Source organism: Sinohyriopsis cumingii, unplaced genomic scaffold, assembly GCF_028554795.1.
Source record: "Sinohyriopsis cumingii isolate HCF-2022 unplaced genomic scaffold, ASM2855479v2 utg001339l, whole genome shotgun sequence".
In the NCBI taxonomy this organism is placed as follows: Eukaryota; Metazoa; Mollusca; class Bivalvia; order Unionida; family Unionidae; genus Sinohyriopsis; species Sinohyriopsis cumingii.
The window spans coordinates 653,137-669,316 of NW_028315985.1; the positions used below are offsets into that span (position 1 = coordinate 653,137).

General features: G+C 33.5%; 3 protein-coding genes across 3 annotated transcripts in view; 1 reads left to right on the top strand and 2 right to left on the bottom strand.

Moving 5' to 3' along the window:
• The window catches only part of LOC149772615 (uncharacterized), a gene marked incomplete at its 5' end in the record, with an annotated part of 28,767 nt that extends 24,837 nt beyond the window's left edge, over positions 1-3,930 (bottom strand). Inside the window, 2 exons of the mRNA XM_089947559.1 lie at positions 2,025-2,213; positions 3,624-3,930. Of these exons, the coding sequence (XP_089803685.1) occupies positions 2,025-2,213; positions 3,624-3,930 (496 nt within the window). The remainder of the gene's footprint in view (positions 1-2,024; positions 2,214-3,623) is intronic.
• LOC149772614 (uncharacterized) overlaps positions 1-16,180 on the top strand; it is a 419,962-nt gene that overhangs the window by 43,278 nt on the left and 360,504 nt on the right. The gene's annotated exons all lie outside the window — the stretch shown is intronic.
• Positions 6,393-16,180, bottom strand: part of LOC149772616 (synaptogenesis protein syg-2-like) — a 64,727-nt gene continuing 54,939 nt past the window's right edge. Inside the window, exons 8-9 of the mRNA XM_089947545.1 lie at positions 13,248-13,580; positions 6,393-8,501 (exon numbers count right to left, since the gene is read on the bottom strand). Coding sequence (XP_089803671.1) covers positions 8,146-8,501; positions 13,248-13,580 — 689 coding nt within the window. The 3' untranslated portion in view covers positions 6,393-8,145. The remainder of the gene's footprint in view (positions 8,502-13,247; positions 13,581-16,180) is intronic.

Consider the following 16,180-nt stretch of genomic DNA (forward strand, 5'->3'; position numbering starts at 1 on the left):
ATGGCACGAAAAAGTCCTTCATACCCAGATCATGACATGTGCAGGCATACCAAACATGCTTATAAAATCACAATTAGAAGGAAAAGCCCTATTAACAGGGCTACCAAAAATATTCTGTGGCAAGCTGAAAGTGGTTAAGGAAGGTCAGAAAAAAAATTGAAAGACTCTCTCATCTCCTCCATGAAACATTTCAACACCGACCACAAGTCTTGCAAAGATTTCAGACAAAATTGCTTCACCTGGTGTAACCTATACGGGAATAAGGGAAGAATAACTGAGGCAGAGCAGAATTATGAACAGCAGTGAGCTGCATCCTCTGTTGATCAAGCAACTAAAAACAGTCTCTTCTGTACCACACACAGTTTAGAGCCCAAAGTCATCTAATCAATCACACATTTGCTCAGAGAAATCAAAACCACTAAAGCCATCAGGGTCATGCCTGAACTCAAGGACAAGCAACAATACTTATGTCCTCTGCCAGAAACTCATCTATGTAACAGTTTAACAACATTTGTATATGTCAGTCAAGAAATAACAACCTTTACCTGTTGGACTCCTAGATATCAACTGTATCTGGAAACTACAGGTGGCAGCACACTGAAGCAATACATGTGTTTGTTCACTATATGGTTGTAACAAAATGTCATGTAAATAGGAAAATGTGACAAGTATAAATGCAGCACAGGTTTACTCATATGGTTTGTACATTTACTGTGCATTATTTGTTGGTATTTTAATGCTTCTATTTTATATGCAACTGCATTTTAAATTCTACTTTGTTCAAAATCAGGTTCATGTTGTACCTGTCCAGTGACATTTATTTTGTAAACAGTATAATATATAGCTTATTTTCCCTATGAGTGTAGTGTGGATTAAATATTCAGATGATTATCAACCTGGGTCTTTTCCACATGGAAGATCCTAAATACATTGACATCTTTGAATGTGTTAGAGTGGAGACTTATTTTTTCACATAATGTTTTATATTGAAGGATTACACATTCTTGCCTTAATATCTCAAGCCAAATCATTATTATTAGTGTGCTCAGCTTTTATTTGGATGGATTTATTTATTCAAATTATTTTTCACTGAAGTACAACGTGTTTTATAATATTCTTGAACAGAAACATGAATTTTGGATTATAGTAAATTGAGAAAAGGATATTTTGGATCATATCATTGTGTTAAAACAAAATAATTATAGCATATCACCACAATCCAGGCCACTGACACATGAGTATCTTTGAGACTATACTCACATCAACACATTCAATATTGAAATGTACTTGGAATACAACTAAAATTCAATTGTAACTTTGTACATTTGGACTTGTAAAATAATTTTTAAGACTTTTTGGATTTCATTCACAGTGTTGTAAGTTCTTTTTAAATTTCATTTTGTATTTCAGAGAAATAAATTATTTGTTGAATTTTACAAAACTTTTTTTTTGACTTAATGTTACTAAGTTTATGACCATATAGTTGTAATATAATATGTTAATTTTTTAATTACTTTTGAATGAAATAATAATAATAATAATAATAATAATAATAATAATGATAATAATAATAATAGCAACAAAAGTCCATGAAAGGTACTAATATTCTAATGGCTCAAATAAATTTCCAGGAATTCAAAGTAAACCTATTTGCCCATTTTAACCATCAGTTCTAAATGATAGAATGGAATCATTTATGCAAGACATGAAATGCTTTATTGTCAGGATACTTCCCAGTATATTTGATTGCAGTGAGCTTGTTGGCTTTGTTGGGAAGTTAAAAGCAAATGTGTATAGATGCAAATGCATGCCAAAGGCAATAGCATCATATAAAAATTACACTTTCTCAAGTCCAGGTGAGCTAAAAAGGAAAAATGTTAAAACAAAATTTTAATATTATGTCTTACTGTATCCTAAATATCGGGCACACCGAACTAGATTTTTTTAAAATCCTAATAACAGAATGCACATCAGAAACTACAATACTTTAATAGGATCAGCAGACAAAAACTTTCAATGCATACCTTTTTTGTGTGCTTTGTGTTTCTTCTTGTCTACCCGAGCATAGAGGCTCTTGGGGTCCTCTACCTCTGCAACTATTTGGGGATGCTTAGCTTTGACCCCTACAGGTTGCTCTGTTCCTACAGCACTTGAACTGATGGATGGGCTGGATAAATTCTCAGAGGTGCCATACACTGGATTATCAATCAATCCTGGTAAAAATTGCATCATCACACACATATGTCGCCTAAATGTATTGTTTTCATTATGCTGGCTGAACAGGTGTAATCATCACTGTTACCTTAAGATTGTATGCTTGTCATTGTCTTCCATATAATCTAGTCTCCAATGACCCCCAACTAAGTTAGGCTAATACAAGGAAACCTACTCTAAAACATCTCCAGTAAGTTCAGACATAACGCATTCATGATTTGGACTCAATTTGTACCTCATTATCAATATCTCACGTTTGACTTTGGAAATACTACACAGCTTTATTGTGAGCTTGCTTTACTAATTTGGCAAGGTTTGGCATATGCTAATCTAAATAAAGATGTTTGAGGTGTATGTTTGTAAGTATGAACATTATATATATATATATATATATATATATATATACTGCAATTAGAATCCATCATTGCTAGTTTATAAACACATCAGCTTCAAAAACCAAAATGGTAAACATAGTTAATCAACTGTCACTGTCAGAATTTTGTATACAGTTTCAATATTAGAACAAACCAATTTATTCTTTTTGAATATTTTTCAAATCTTAAAGAAAAACTGACTCATTCAAATGGTTCTAATTTAACTTTTAAATTTCACCCTATAGGTGTGATATTGGGGTTATTCATCCTTAACATCTATAACCACCATGGATTGAATTGACCAACATTACAGTGTGAAGACAGCTGCACATCTGCACTCTTGTACTTTTATCAGGGAAGTGTCAAAATGGTGTTGAAATGTTCTCAACTTTAAGAGACTGACTAGAATTAAATTGCTTGAAATAACAGTTGACTGTATATGTTTGCATGTTTGTAATTATAATATTGTAATGTTAATACACTTTTCAGTTAAATTTAAACAGTTTAGTTTCAATTGTGCTCATATGAAGATAAATGGTCAGAATACATGATGCAATGATGTATGTCTATCTTCATTGCACAGTGTCTATATTTTTTGTTCAAATCTAGTACAAATGACAGCCAACCCACTGTTGCTCTGCCATCCGGTATATACACATGTGATGCAAACAATGTTGTTTTAAGTGCATCATCCAAATCAATAAACCAAATAATTTAGCTACTTGGTTAAATAATCACATATGATGAAATTTAAATGTTTGTTGAAACTGTTGGGCACATCATTATTACAAGAGACTCACAATGGCCTGTGACTGTTCAATATATTTCTATCTTTTGTATTTTCATCAATATTTGATCAAACAGTATAATCATTAGTCCAATACATAAATGCCATGACAATTTGTGTCACATTCTACTCAGCCATTATATCAGATGTTTTGTACTTTTCGTGGTAGATTAGCACAGATGTGAATGCTCTCTATGGCAGATTTGCGAACTTTCTATAAAATTAAAAGCCCTGTATGCCATACATACCTCTAGGTTTACTTCTTGAATAGGATCTTCTCCTGATGAAGACAAGAACAACTGTAACAATTGCAATGACCACCACAGCTGCTATTATACCTCCAGCGATTGCCACTACACTTGAGCCAACATGTTCGTCAGGCTTGTCTACTGTATTATATAGCAAATATTTAAGTTTTAGATCTTCTCCCCCGCAATTATTTTTATAAGCCAACACTATATATATATATATATATATATATATATATATGACTTTTTCATTTTTGGATTTTACAAGATCATCATGATAAACTGTTTCCCTTCCACTGTGTTCAGTATGTCAGACACATTTTATTAAGTTCACAGTCTGTGTCCTGATGAACGTGAATCATATCCTTAATTTCAAAAATTAAATATTTTCTCTAATATGTCACATCTAGGGGCTTGAACATATGAATCATGACAAGGTAAGAACCAACAAGTGTTCCATACTAAAATACAGATATATTTCCCTAAAATACGAAATCAAACAAAATAAAAGAATTAAAAAAAACTAATGAATATAAATTATTAGAATATCTAAATTGTATCGTCAATTTCACACTATTCCAGAAACTGTCCAAATATATTCAAAATGGAGATTTTGATGAGAGTATGTGCTGATGAATCGTAGATCTGTATCATAAAGGTAATCTCATGAAAGTAGAGTATCATTAAAGTCCCTAAAAGTTTCATGCTAGTCCTTCAATAAATTCACATAATCTGATTGGTATTGACTATTTAAATTAAAGGGTTTCCACTCTGCTATTGGAACAAACAATTCTAACTAAATCGCAACTTCCTCTCTCTTTCTTTCAAAGCTGGCATATCCTGTAGAATAATCATATGATGCTTTTAATACTTTTCTATAGCCTCTATATGCACACAAAATCAATGAAATCTGAATAACTGAAAGATTCTCGAACAATTAAGATCATATTATTTTAAAATAATCCAACTGTCTTAGTCTGAGCTTCTCAAATTATTGAACAATTGGGTATGCATGATATATCCATAGGACAAATGCGCTTCTAGATTTTTTAAACACATCCATTTAAACTGAATGCATGGCTTACTTGACAAAAATAGATATTGACTTGACTTATAAATGAGAATTCTACTTGAACTCTTACTATAACACAAGTGTATTACTGAATTATTGAATTTTAAATATTAATCTCATAAATCCAAACAACTGAATAAAACTAAATTATAAATTTAATTGATGACAAGATAATACGGATATCCATAACAAATCAAACCTGCATTTATTCCATACACAAATATTTAATTGAGATAAAAAGGTGCTCTCAGCATTTCAGTCTGAAATGTAATGCCTTAAAATCATGAATATCATCTAGTTTTGTGTTCTCAATATATTCACATAATAATAATAATTATCATTTATTGCATGGTATGGACAATTTATTGCACAAAATGCTGTTTTTATGAGAATGGTTACTTCAGAATATGTTTTGAAATATGCCACACAAAAATGTAAAGTTTGTAAAGAAATTTGTGAGAAGACAATAGTATTTTCTTCACACGTCATATATATATTAACATGCCTGATCATTGCTAAGTTAATATAACTACCATTACATTTAAAGACAGCATTTAAAAACAGTTCTTTCTGCAAGTGAAGCTTATTCATCTACTCCCGCTTATATATGTCAGAAGACTGTCCTATCTAATATACAGTTATATATGTCAGAAGACTGTCCTAACTAATATACAGTTATGTACGTCAGAAGACTGTCCTAACCAATATAGTTATATATGTCAGAAGACCGTCCTAACTAATGTGCAGTTATATATGTCAGAAGACTGTCCTAACTAATGTACAGTTATATATAACAGAGGACTGTCCTAACTAATGTACAGTTATATATGTCAGAAGACTGTCCTAACTAATGTACAGTTATATATGTCAGAAGACTGTCCTAACTAATGTACAGTTATATATGTCAGAGGACTGTCCTAACTAATGTACAGTTATAAATGTCAGAAGACCGTCCTAACTAATGTACAGTCATATATGTCAGAAGAATGTCCTAACTAATCTCCAGCTGTATATGTCAGAAGACTGTCCTAACTAATATATAGTTATAAGTGTCAGAAGACTGTCCTAACCAATATACAGTTATATGTGTCAGAAGACTGTCCTAACTAATATATTTTACAGTTATATTTGTCAGAAGACTGTCTTAACCAATATACAGTTATAAAGGTCAGAAGATTGTCCTAACCAATATACAGTTATACATGTCAGAAGACTGTCCTAACTAATATACAGTTATATATGTCAGAAGAGTGTCCTAACCAATATAGTTATATATGTCAGAAGACCGTCCTAACTAATGTACAGTTATATATGTCAGAAGACTGTCCTAACTAATGTACAGTTATATATAACAGAGGACTGTCCTAACTAATATACAGTTATATATCTCAGAAGGCTGTCCTAACTAATGTACAGTTGCACCCAAAAACACATTGTGTAAAGAAGAGTCCCTTGAGGGGACAAAAACTATTACATACATATCAAGGATTCCAATATTTATATTGTATTGTATCTGTATGGGAAAATTTGAACGGGTTTTTCTGAAAACTACTGCAAGACCTTGTAGAGAGCAGTAATTTTTTAAAGAAAAAAGAAACGAGTTCATATTTTCCCATACAAATGCAGCAACATTTTTAGTATATGCTCATTTGTTTAACTACCTAAGGCTTAATAATAAAAGATATTACAAGACACAATGCAATTGAATTATGCTTTATTCAAAAATAAATTCACAACCATAGATTCAACAATAGACAAAAACAGTATTCATGTACACATATCTCCGCCCAGAACCATTTTAACTTACTGGCGCGCTCAAAATCAGTTTGAAAAAGAATTGTCGCTTGGTCTACTTAAAACTAAAATTTTTAAATTTTTAAATTTGTAATTTGGATTCATGTTGTGAATGTATGTGCAGGGAATTTTTTCTATGTTGATCCAACTTATTTCTTTATGTTTGTTTATGAGGAACTAGATTGTTGGGTTAATTCAGTGTAGTAAGTATAATGGACTTCAGCTAAATATGTAGGTTACTCAGAATTAAAGTAGTTTCGGTGTGTATTGCATTTTGCAGGACATGTCGGTGAGATTTGAAGAACTAACTAGGAAAGTATATTTTGAGGAAAATCAAGATGTATAAATATAAGTATATTTATTGACATTCTTATTACCAGCTAAAGAAAAAATACTTATGTCACAATGCATCTCACTGTTGGAAGGACCCCAGCTATGACCTGTATTATACTGTGTGTCTTCAATCTCTAGCCTAACATTGTAATAAAATATTCACATGGGGAAAACTGAAAATCAAATATTGTGTGACACCTAGTGGAAATAGGTTTTCATCATCTTGGATTATTGGCTCTTAGTATCCTAACTAAGTTTGCATCCTATGCATCACTCACCACTTTTGTAAATAGAGATCATGGTTAAATAATGAGACTTGTTGCAAATACTTACAAAACTCTTGCAGACTAGACAAGCTTAATTAATTAACTTAGTCGAACTGTAAAACAAGGCATTGGGACTTACATCAATAAGTAACTTTGATTTCATTGAAACTTTCTTTGAGATTATAACAATTTAGTTGAAACTTTGAAAGAATTTCTTGATCGGGTTAAGGGCATATGACCAACATAACCTTAGATCAAGACAAAATTTCAGGGCATTGATGACGTTACCACCTCTACCGCTGTCAAAAAGAGTAACCCCTTCTCACTGCATACGATACGGCAAACACTAATGAAAAATGATCTGGCATATCATGACACACAGAAGTACAATTGTAAATGATTTATCTGTATATGAATGGGACCAATGTTTTCAAAGCAAACTTGCCTGTTGCAGATCACACGCCTTAAACAAAAATGTTAACCTGAAACATGTTACTACATTTCGAAAACAAATGCAAAACAAATTGAAAAAATTGTTTAAGAACTACAAATTTCAGAGGCATAATAATCAACAGAAGTAAAATTTAAACATATAGTTCCATCTCATGAGGCAAAAGCAACCCCTTAAACAAACTTGAACATCTGTTCACTATAAAATTACCGTATATTTACTAGTGCTGCACAAAAAAAACAACCAATAATGTCAGCATATGCTGCTTAACACAGATGTAAGATTTAAATACTTGACTCTTTCCTATGAACCATACATGAATCCTGTAAAACTGCAACCCGATACGAAACTTAAATGCAAAGTTTGGTCTACAAACTGCAAAAACAAAATCAGCAAAGCTGAATGAAAATTATTTGATAAGTCAAGGTTTATTTTGATGAACACATTGTAGTGAATGTTAAATTCATAGTTATTTCAAATGGGCAATAATGTACCCTTTAACATCCTGTCTGCATCCACCGACCTATATGCCAGGGTCATAGCTTTAGCTTTTGTGTATGATATTCAGTCAAATAAAATATAAGCTGCCTTTCTTATCAGCTAGCGCTAACCATAATATAATAAGCCATTACTGGGTGTACTACCTTCAGGAATGAATACCGAAATCTCTTCAGAGTACAGACTTGTGCCAAGCTCGTTCTTGGAGTACATCCTAAAGTTATAATTTCCAGGAGAAAGATGTGTGACAGTAAGAAAGTAAGTTCCGTTAGGAAGACGGTTTTGGATCTGTGTTTCATTTAGATCAGTGGAGTTCTTCCAGGCTGTGTCAGGACCAGTTGTAGATTTGTACTCTATGATAAATGTCTGCACACGGCCTCCATTAAATCCAGGGTCAAAATGGAGTTCAATCTGTTTTTCCATAAATCGGTTGAAGTAAAATCTTTTAATCATCATGGGAGGACCTGGCAAAATATACCAATTCAACTTGAAATTAATCTTCAATTTCAGATCTAAAGTCCCATGTATACTTTCCACAGAATTTTATATACGTGCATGTGCTAATCTCAAACGTCATCACGAATGTTTATGTATCTCATAACGTCTTCGACATATTACAAAGAATAGATACATCTTCATGTACCATGACTGACTGAGTATTAATTATATCCATGAAACTTAAGAGTGTTCTGAGATTTAGAGACCAATGGGACCAAAGGGACCAATATTGTATACCAATTTGCTTTAATTATTCTTAAAGATTTTACTGATGTTTGGTTTCCATAAACTTCAGACTTTCCCCAGTGCTAACCTTAACATAACTTAAACCCTTTTCTCTTTGACTCCATTATCTTCCTTGCTGAAGAAGGGATCATGTATTTTATAATTATGTCGTTCTATATCAAGACAATTGTATATGGATTATACACAATATCTCAATTCCTTTAATCTTTTTGGAGATTCCCTCAATTTATGCTAACAGGATGACAAACCATAACTATGAATACATGAGTACTAAATATATTAAGAATGGATGTATTTTTTAATCAGCCCGAAACATTCATTAGTATAAGCCCAGAATATCCACAATACAATTGTGATTTTATTCTGTATGACTGAAGTTCCAGGTTTAGCTAGAACATGCCATATTAAACAATGAATCCTTCTTTAAACATAGATTTCAAAATGATCACCAAGTTTCTGCATTATCTACAACAGAGATATTTACTAAAGAATGTTCTTCCTTCACCATCACAAAACTTCTGCTACACTGCATTGACTTTTACACACATTGTGCTTTGTTATGATGGCCCGTCTTAAAGATCTGAGGGCACTCTGGAAGTTTAGTTGGTAGTGCACCAGACTTAAAATCCAAGGATAATAGGTTAGGAACCTGATCAAGTCAACCAGAATCAGATGACTCTAAGTGTCTTTTGGAAAAAACATATAAGATATTGTCAACAATATGTTAAAATTATTTGCAAAACAAAAATAAGATTTAAAAATCTGTCAAATACTGTGATATGGATTTTTGGGGACTATTGGAAATGATCCAAATTGCAAACAAATTCTGTCCCTTGATTTCGCTTTCACTGGTGTTGTTTAAAACCAGTTTTCAGAACACTTACATAAGCATGATACATAAAGAGAACATTCACTACCTCGAAACCCCAGCCCTCCCAAGCTAACTATGACATTAAACACCTCTTCTGACTTTTGTTAACAATTAAAGTACTAAAATAAGTCCTATATTTTGAGAAGGATGTCTAAAGAAAGTGGCCTATCTTTGCATAGGTTGACTGACACTACATCCTATCGTGAGTCAGTTACTACTGCACTAGAAGCATATGCTCTGGAGTTCATGTGACTCCAGGGAGATCTTACGAGCGTGTGCCCATTCTACGATGAAATAAATATATTTCATTTCAAAACTTGCATCCTTATTCAAATACATGAGGATAATAGGTAAACAATTTTGTTCCAACCCATTACTCCAGAGTAGGAACAATGACCAGTTACCTAAAAGCAGTTTAGGTTTAAGTGAGATAAAGGAATGGATGTCGTTTTGAGAAAAGAAATGCTCCCACAATTCTATGGAAAATATACTAGCCAGCATCGTTATGAATCTGTTATTGGCCTTTGATAGTAACCTGTTGACTGTTGGTACAAGTTTTACCACAGCAAACAACCTTATGGGATGAGCAATCGCTGAGGTAAAACCTTTAAAATAACAATCTGACCTCCTTCCCGTGACTTAAACATGGTCTGCCTGTCTGTATTTGCATTCAAATGCCATGATATTGGCATCTGCTCTAACCTCAAACATTAAATATACAGAAGAAAGTAAACTGTATGATGTTCTTCTAAGCAAAGCAGATAACCCATTATATCCTGGGCAATATAAATATGAATCTCAGTACCTCCTATACCTCCTACCAATTATTAAATGTCTTGTTGCCTGTTTTGGGGTTTTTAAAAATAGCATGATGCAAAATGTATGGCTACAACTTTATACTCTTTGCAGATATGAGAGGAATATCATCCCAAGACTGCAAGTCCTGTAGGGTTATAGCCTTGGTAAGCACAGAATCTGCTGCTAAGCCATGTTTGTTAAGCCATCTTTGTAGTGAAGGAGATGAGTTTCAGGGGCACACATAAACACACACACACACAAATATCTGGCCAGCAACAATGACTGATTTCACTGCCAGCATGGATGGTGAAAGAATCTGGATCCTAAATGAAAATAAATCTGACTACATGAGGAAGCTCTGTCATTATCTATGATTTGCTTGCAGCAGAAGCTGGAAAGGATATTAACATCATGTGATAGACCCAGTTAAACCTCTTCACAATATATTTACTGGGACCTGGGATAAGGTGAACTTTGCAGAAGAGAGTGTTACTCCTTAGGGCAAACTGCATCATCCTTAGAAGAGGTCTATATCTTCTTGTCCTTGAACATGAATCAACTCTTTCTTGCGTTAAATGGTGAAAGTGTCAAAGTGAGTTTTATAGGGCAGTTGATGGTTCTCTTGAAGCCTCTGCTTAAAACATTTAAGACCTATCAGGATGGGCATTTCTTGATTAGTTTGGTCATGGCTGGAACTGTTACCAGGGATTGGTGTTGCTGTTCTCTAAGATCTTTGAAGACCACTGGAAGAACAAGGCCGCAGAATAACATCTTCATATGAGAAGGCTTCAAAGGTAAGAGGTTCATCCTGTGCTAAAGCAAAACCTTTAATGTATCCAAAGCAGGCTCCCTATCTATGTGGAGAAGCTCTGCATGGAGTGTAACTGAAATTGTGAGGGTGTCTCGATGTCTTAATGACAGCCTACAATAGTCTCTTGAATGCAACTGGAAACAATGTTTACTCCTTCAATGGTTTGAAGGAGGCAGCGTCCTTGAGATTATAAAAAAAACTAGTGCACAAACCTTTATATCCACCTTCAAAAACTAAACAGAGATACTGGCCCATGTATTTGCTGATATCAAATACAGGAACATAAAGAATGAGTTGTGGATGTGGACATGATGAATTGCCTTAGAATGGTGAACAAAGCTCAGTGCCCAGTTAGATGACTCATGACCTATTACAATATTGAAACTCAGTGCCTGATGACACATACCTAGCAAGATGTACTATTTCTCTAATCCAGTGTTCATCGCCTGTTGCCTGGTATCTGTGACTAGTCAATAGCCAGTGCCTGGTGATTAAGAACTAAGTGAGTAGTCTTTATTTAGGCACTCAGAGTTTGATTGAAAAGTTTTCCTTGATTTGTATGATGCGGCTCTACCCAAATGATAAGAAGAAAGTGCTCTATTGCAATATGATGATCGGATTAGCAAAAGGGTGCCGACAACACCTCTATACCAAGAAGTGCCAATTATTCCTCACTCACAAGGGCGTTAAAATTGACTACCACTGGAAAGTCTTTGAATCTATCCAGAACTTCCAATATGCTTAATTTAGCTCAACAGTTTTGGAAATACTTTGCTTTACAATATAATTAAAAACATGACTTTGTCACAAAGTTCAGAAATGTGTAAAAAATGGAACAAAGTTGCTAAGTTGTTTGAAAAATGTATACATGCCATCAAATTGTATTTGTCTACCGCAAGTAATTTAGTTTAATCTTGCTTACATGGTTTATGGAAACTAGTCTAAGCCCAAAAAGTGTATACAAAATTGCAAACTTAAAGAATTGACATTAAAAAATAACATCAGTCAATACAACGAAATCAGCTGTTAGAACTCATTTCTGGCAATTAAAGGTATAATTTGATATGGTTTTGCTGAATAGGTTTTGATACATTTTTTGTCAGGAATAATGAGGCAGCCAGACAAATGTATGGACAGCATGAAACCAATGTCTCCATTGCTTAGGAGTGGGTGGGTTGTTGAAGACATTGTGATGCAATATGTGGCATGGTTATGTACAAATATGAAAGAAGCAAACATATTGTATTGTTAACTAATTAACAACTGATGCCAGTGCTGAATGAAATAATTATGTCTTGCTCCTTGAAAAGTGGGGGTGGCATGATAATACAGTTTATGCTATGTAGGAATTAAGCCTAGGAAATGGTTTCTTCATGGCCATGAAACCAATGTGTTTAGAGAGATTTTAGTGTACAACAACTTTACAGTCAAGTAAGTAAAAATTCATTTGGTCAATCAATTATGGGGTCCAAATCATCACTTGATGGTCCATTCCCATTAACTATGTGTCATAAAACTGAAAATTTGAAGGTGTATATTATATCACATTATTTCTTTAGATTTGTATGCATAAGCATAAACTTTAGTGCTGAAATATTGTATTATATGTCAATATCCCAGAAACAACAATGAAATAGGCATCACATTTTTAGTTGGCATATATCATACGACAAACTGACATGTTTTTCTGACTATAGAATTTCCAGAGATGAAAGATAAGAGCATTTATTCCTTTCGACCACTGAATGTTGATTCAATTTCTGGTATTCTGGTAGTAACAAGATCTTAATGATGGCGATATCTTTACTATATTGGATACAATATTGGTAAGATTGCTTTGTTGTTAAAGGTGTATGGATTTTAAATCTGTTTTGAGAACAGTGTAAATGACTGAATGTATCAGGTTTAAATGTTCATCAATTAGAATGGCAGAGAATGCAGCCAAGAACTTCTAAAAGACCCATGTTTACAAAAATATTACCTTACCTGCTGGATCCAGTTTCACTGTGAATGATTTTGGCCCAACAGAGTTAATCAACAGCAGTGTGTAGTTATCAAAGTCATGCAATGTCAGGTTCTGTATGTATAGTTGAGCTAATTGAGCCTCAAACTTTACTGCTTTCCTATAAAATGTGTAGTTAACAGTGACATTGGAGAGCTGCATACTAGTCCGGCTGGTGTTTGCAACTACAGTGCCATTTTTCATAAATGCAAAATAAGTAATAGTTGGGTAGCTGTAGAAAGGTATGGTTATATTGACTGAATGACCCATTTCTTCAGTAATCAGATTGTTGTCTTCCCTTAGTATAACAGGAATTGCTGAAAGGTAAAGAAGAATATAAATATAAATATTGTGATGCATGCTGCATTTTTATTACAGTATATCACGGTGGTATGTATCTCCAATTGTTATTGTGTGCTTGATCTTTGTCCGTAATTGCGGGAAGAGGTTTGACCTACCGGATTATTATTATGTTTTTGTCATGTTTTTAAGTTATAAATAAGTCATTGCCTGATATCTGAATTCAAGGTCTAGCCTTATTTACAAACTTAGAATGCTCTGGAATCGAACATGTGACCTCAATCTTGGACATTGCAGTGTGTCTTAGGATTTTATATAAGGTTGTGGTAAACACAATTAATCATTCCAATTTCAGTCTGGGGAATCCTTTCTAATGTGCTCAGATATAATTTAAGAGAAATCAAATCAAATTAAAATTATTCATTACAATTACAATGCGATCATTGACTTTTTGGACTAAAACACTACTTTAGGATTATTGCGAATTCATTCAAAGACATTCTGGATTCTATCTCGGTTATATGTCAAGAATAATGGTACATCAACACATACAAGACTTTTGGTACAACAGCACATTCAATACTGAAATTACTTCGAAACTTTCTAAACTTTAGGACATGTGATAAAATATTTATCATTGTTTGGATTAAGTTTAAAATAATGTAGGTTCCTCTTGAAGTTTAATTATGTAACTTAGGCAAATGAAAATATATGTATTGTAATTAACGTCCTGGTTGACCTTGTTCCATAAAATATCACTAACATCAGTGGAAACGTTGTGGCGATTTGAAGGTTTTTGTTCTATTGTTTTGTCTGCAGACTGGATACAGAAAGTAATGATGTTTTCTCTGCAAATGGGATAGTCGTGCAAGAGATTTCAACTACATCAAGAGAGGTTGGCCAATACGATAGTCATTGGAGACTTGGAGGAAAAGTTTCAGCATTGTTCTTACAATAAGTGCACGTAGGAAGATATAAAGATTTCTGGTTTTATTAGAAATTTAATTCCTAAAAGATTCATATTTTGCAATCAAAATATTATTTTAGGATATCTGTGTTAGATTATCAAAGTCTGGATATATGTAATTACTCCCTCTATCTCATTAACATTACTAGCTGATACAGATGACTTGAGGTGTCAAGCATTTGGATCTTTGCGTTTTCTGAAAAAAATATCAGGGCCCAATATTTTAGGAAAGAAATTGGTAGATTGGAAGGTAAGTGTCTTTGTGCTTTTATAAAGAAATAAGTTTTTCTATCACATGATGAGTAAAGTATTGGTGCTGCCAATGTGAAGTTTAAATAATGTAATTGTAGTCATTCAATGACGCCAACAATAGCGCCTTTAGCCAAACAAGCCAATCTACATTAAAAACGTACTTCGTGTTTGCAATGACAATATGATTCAGCAAATGAAGTCATTCATCGAGCATGCTGTTTTGCATGGATTGGAGCGAAGCAGAAAGGGGGCTTCTTGTTCAATTCCATTTGGAATAAGTCTACCACTGGTTTCCCCCAAAGATGAAAAAATGTACCTGCTACCAAAATAGATCGCTCTGTTATGACTGCTTGCCCCTAAACAATCTATCTGCCACAAAATATGTCTTGCCTATAATGTGCTGGTTTATATGAGGAAGTTCCAGATTTCCAAGAGAAGGCGAATAAGAACTCACTTAATATCTGAAATACCATAAGGCTGACGCGTGGGCATAACAGACATAAGGAAATGGTGTCTATGTAGTTCAGGAACCTTGTAGTGATAGAAAAAAGAAACAGCCTGCATTTCCTGGTTGATAATCTGATGTTACTATTCTTCCCAGGACAACAGGCTCTCTTGGAGCATTCTCTTAGACATTAGGTAAGCACCATAGTGTGAATCTGAGGCGTCATTATAGAGGAAGGAGTGAAGTTACCTGGCATTCATAAAATATGGACCAAAACCATCTGAGTTTATGGCAAAAATTCGGCATATTGTATCATTACGGAGGAGTAGCAAATAAAAAACAGATGACTCCGATAGAGGTTATAAATGACACTTTTTGTTTAAGACAAAATATATATCACAAACTATTTTTTAGGAAGAACCTCATGTTAATAATGCTATTTATTCAAAAGAAGTAGCATACAGTAATTTTAGTAGTACCATTTCATTTAAAACCAACAACATATCTTAAGACATTTCTGTTGAAACCCTCATGCTGATATGATCATCCATTCAGGAGGAGCAGTGACCTCCAGGTTTACAAAATGACTGTTCTGCATGTTTGAGCATCATTTTCAATAAAACCAGCTAGATATCAAACAAATTTTGTTGGTGAAAGTGCCATGATCATTTGAATTTACATTCAAGGGGAGTAACATTCGATATATTTTAAAGATGGCTAGCATGGTGAAAATACTGAGACATAAGATAGAACCATTTTCATATATGACTAGCTAAATATCTTTAGAGGTCATTAAGCAAAATGTCCATGTTAATATCATCAGGATGAGTAATGATAACAATAGTTCAATATAAATAATGTGGAAGCCATAGTGGATGTTTGAGTAATCGCTTTCATTTATGACCAAGTGGGAAGAATGTGTATAAAATTTCAGGAAATCCTTCTAGTAGGGT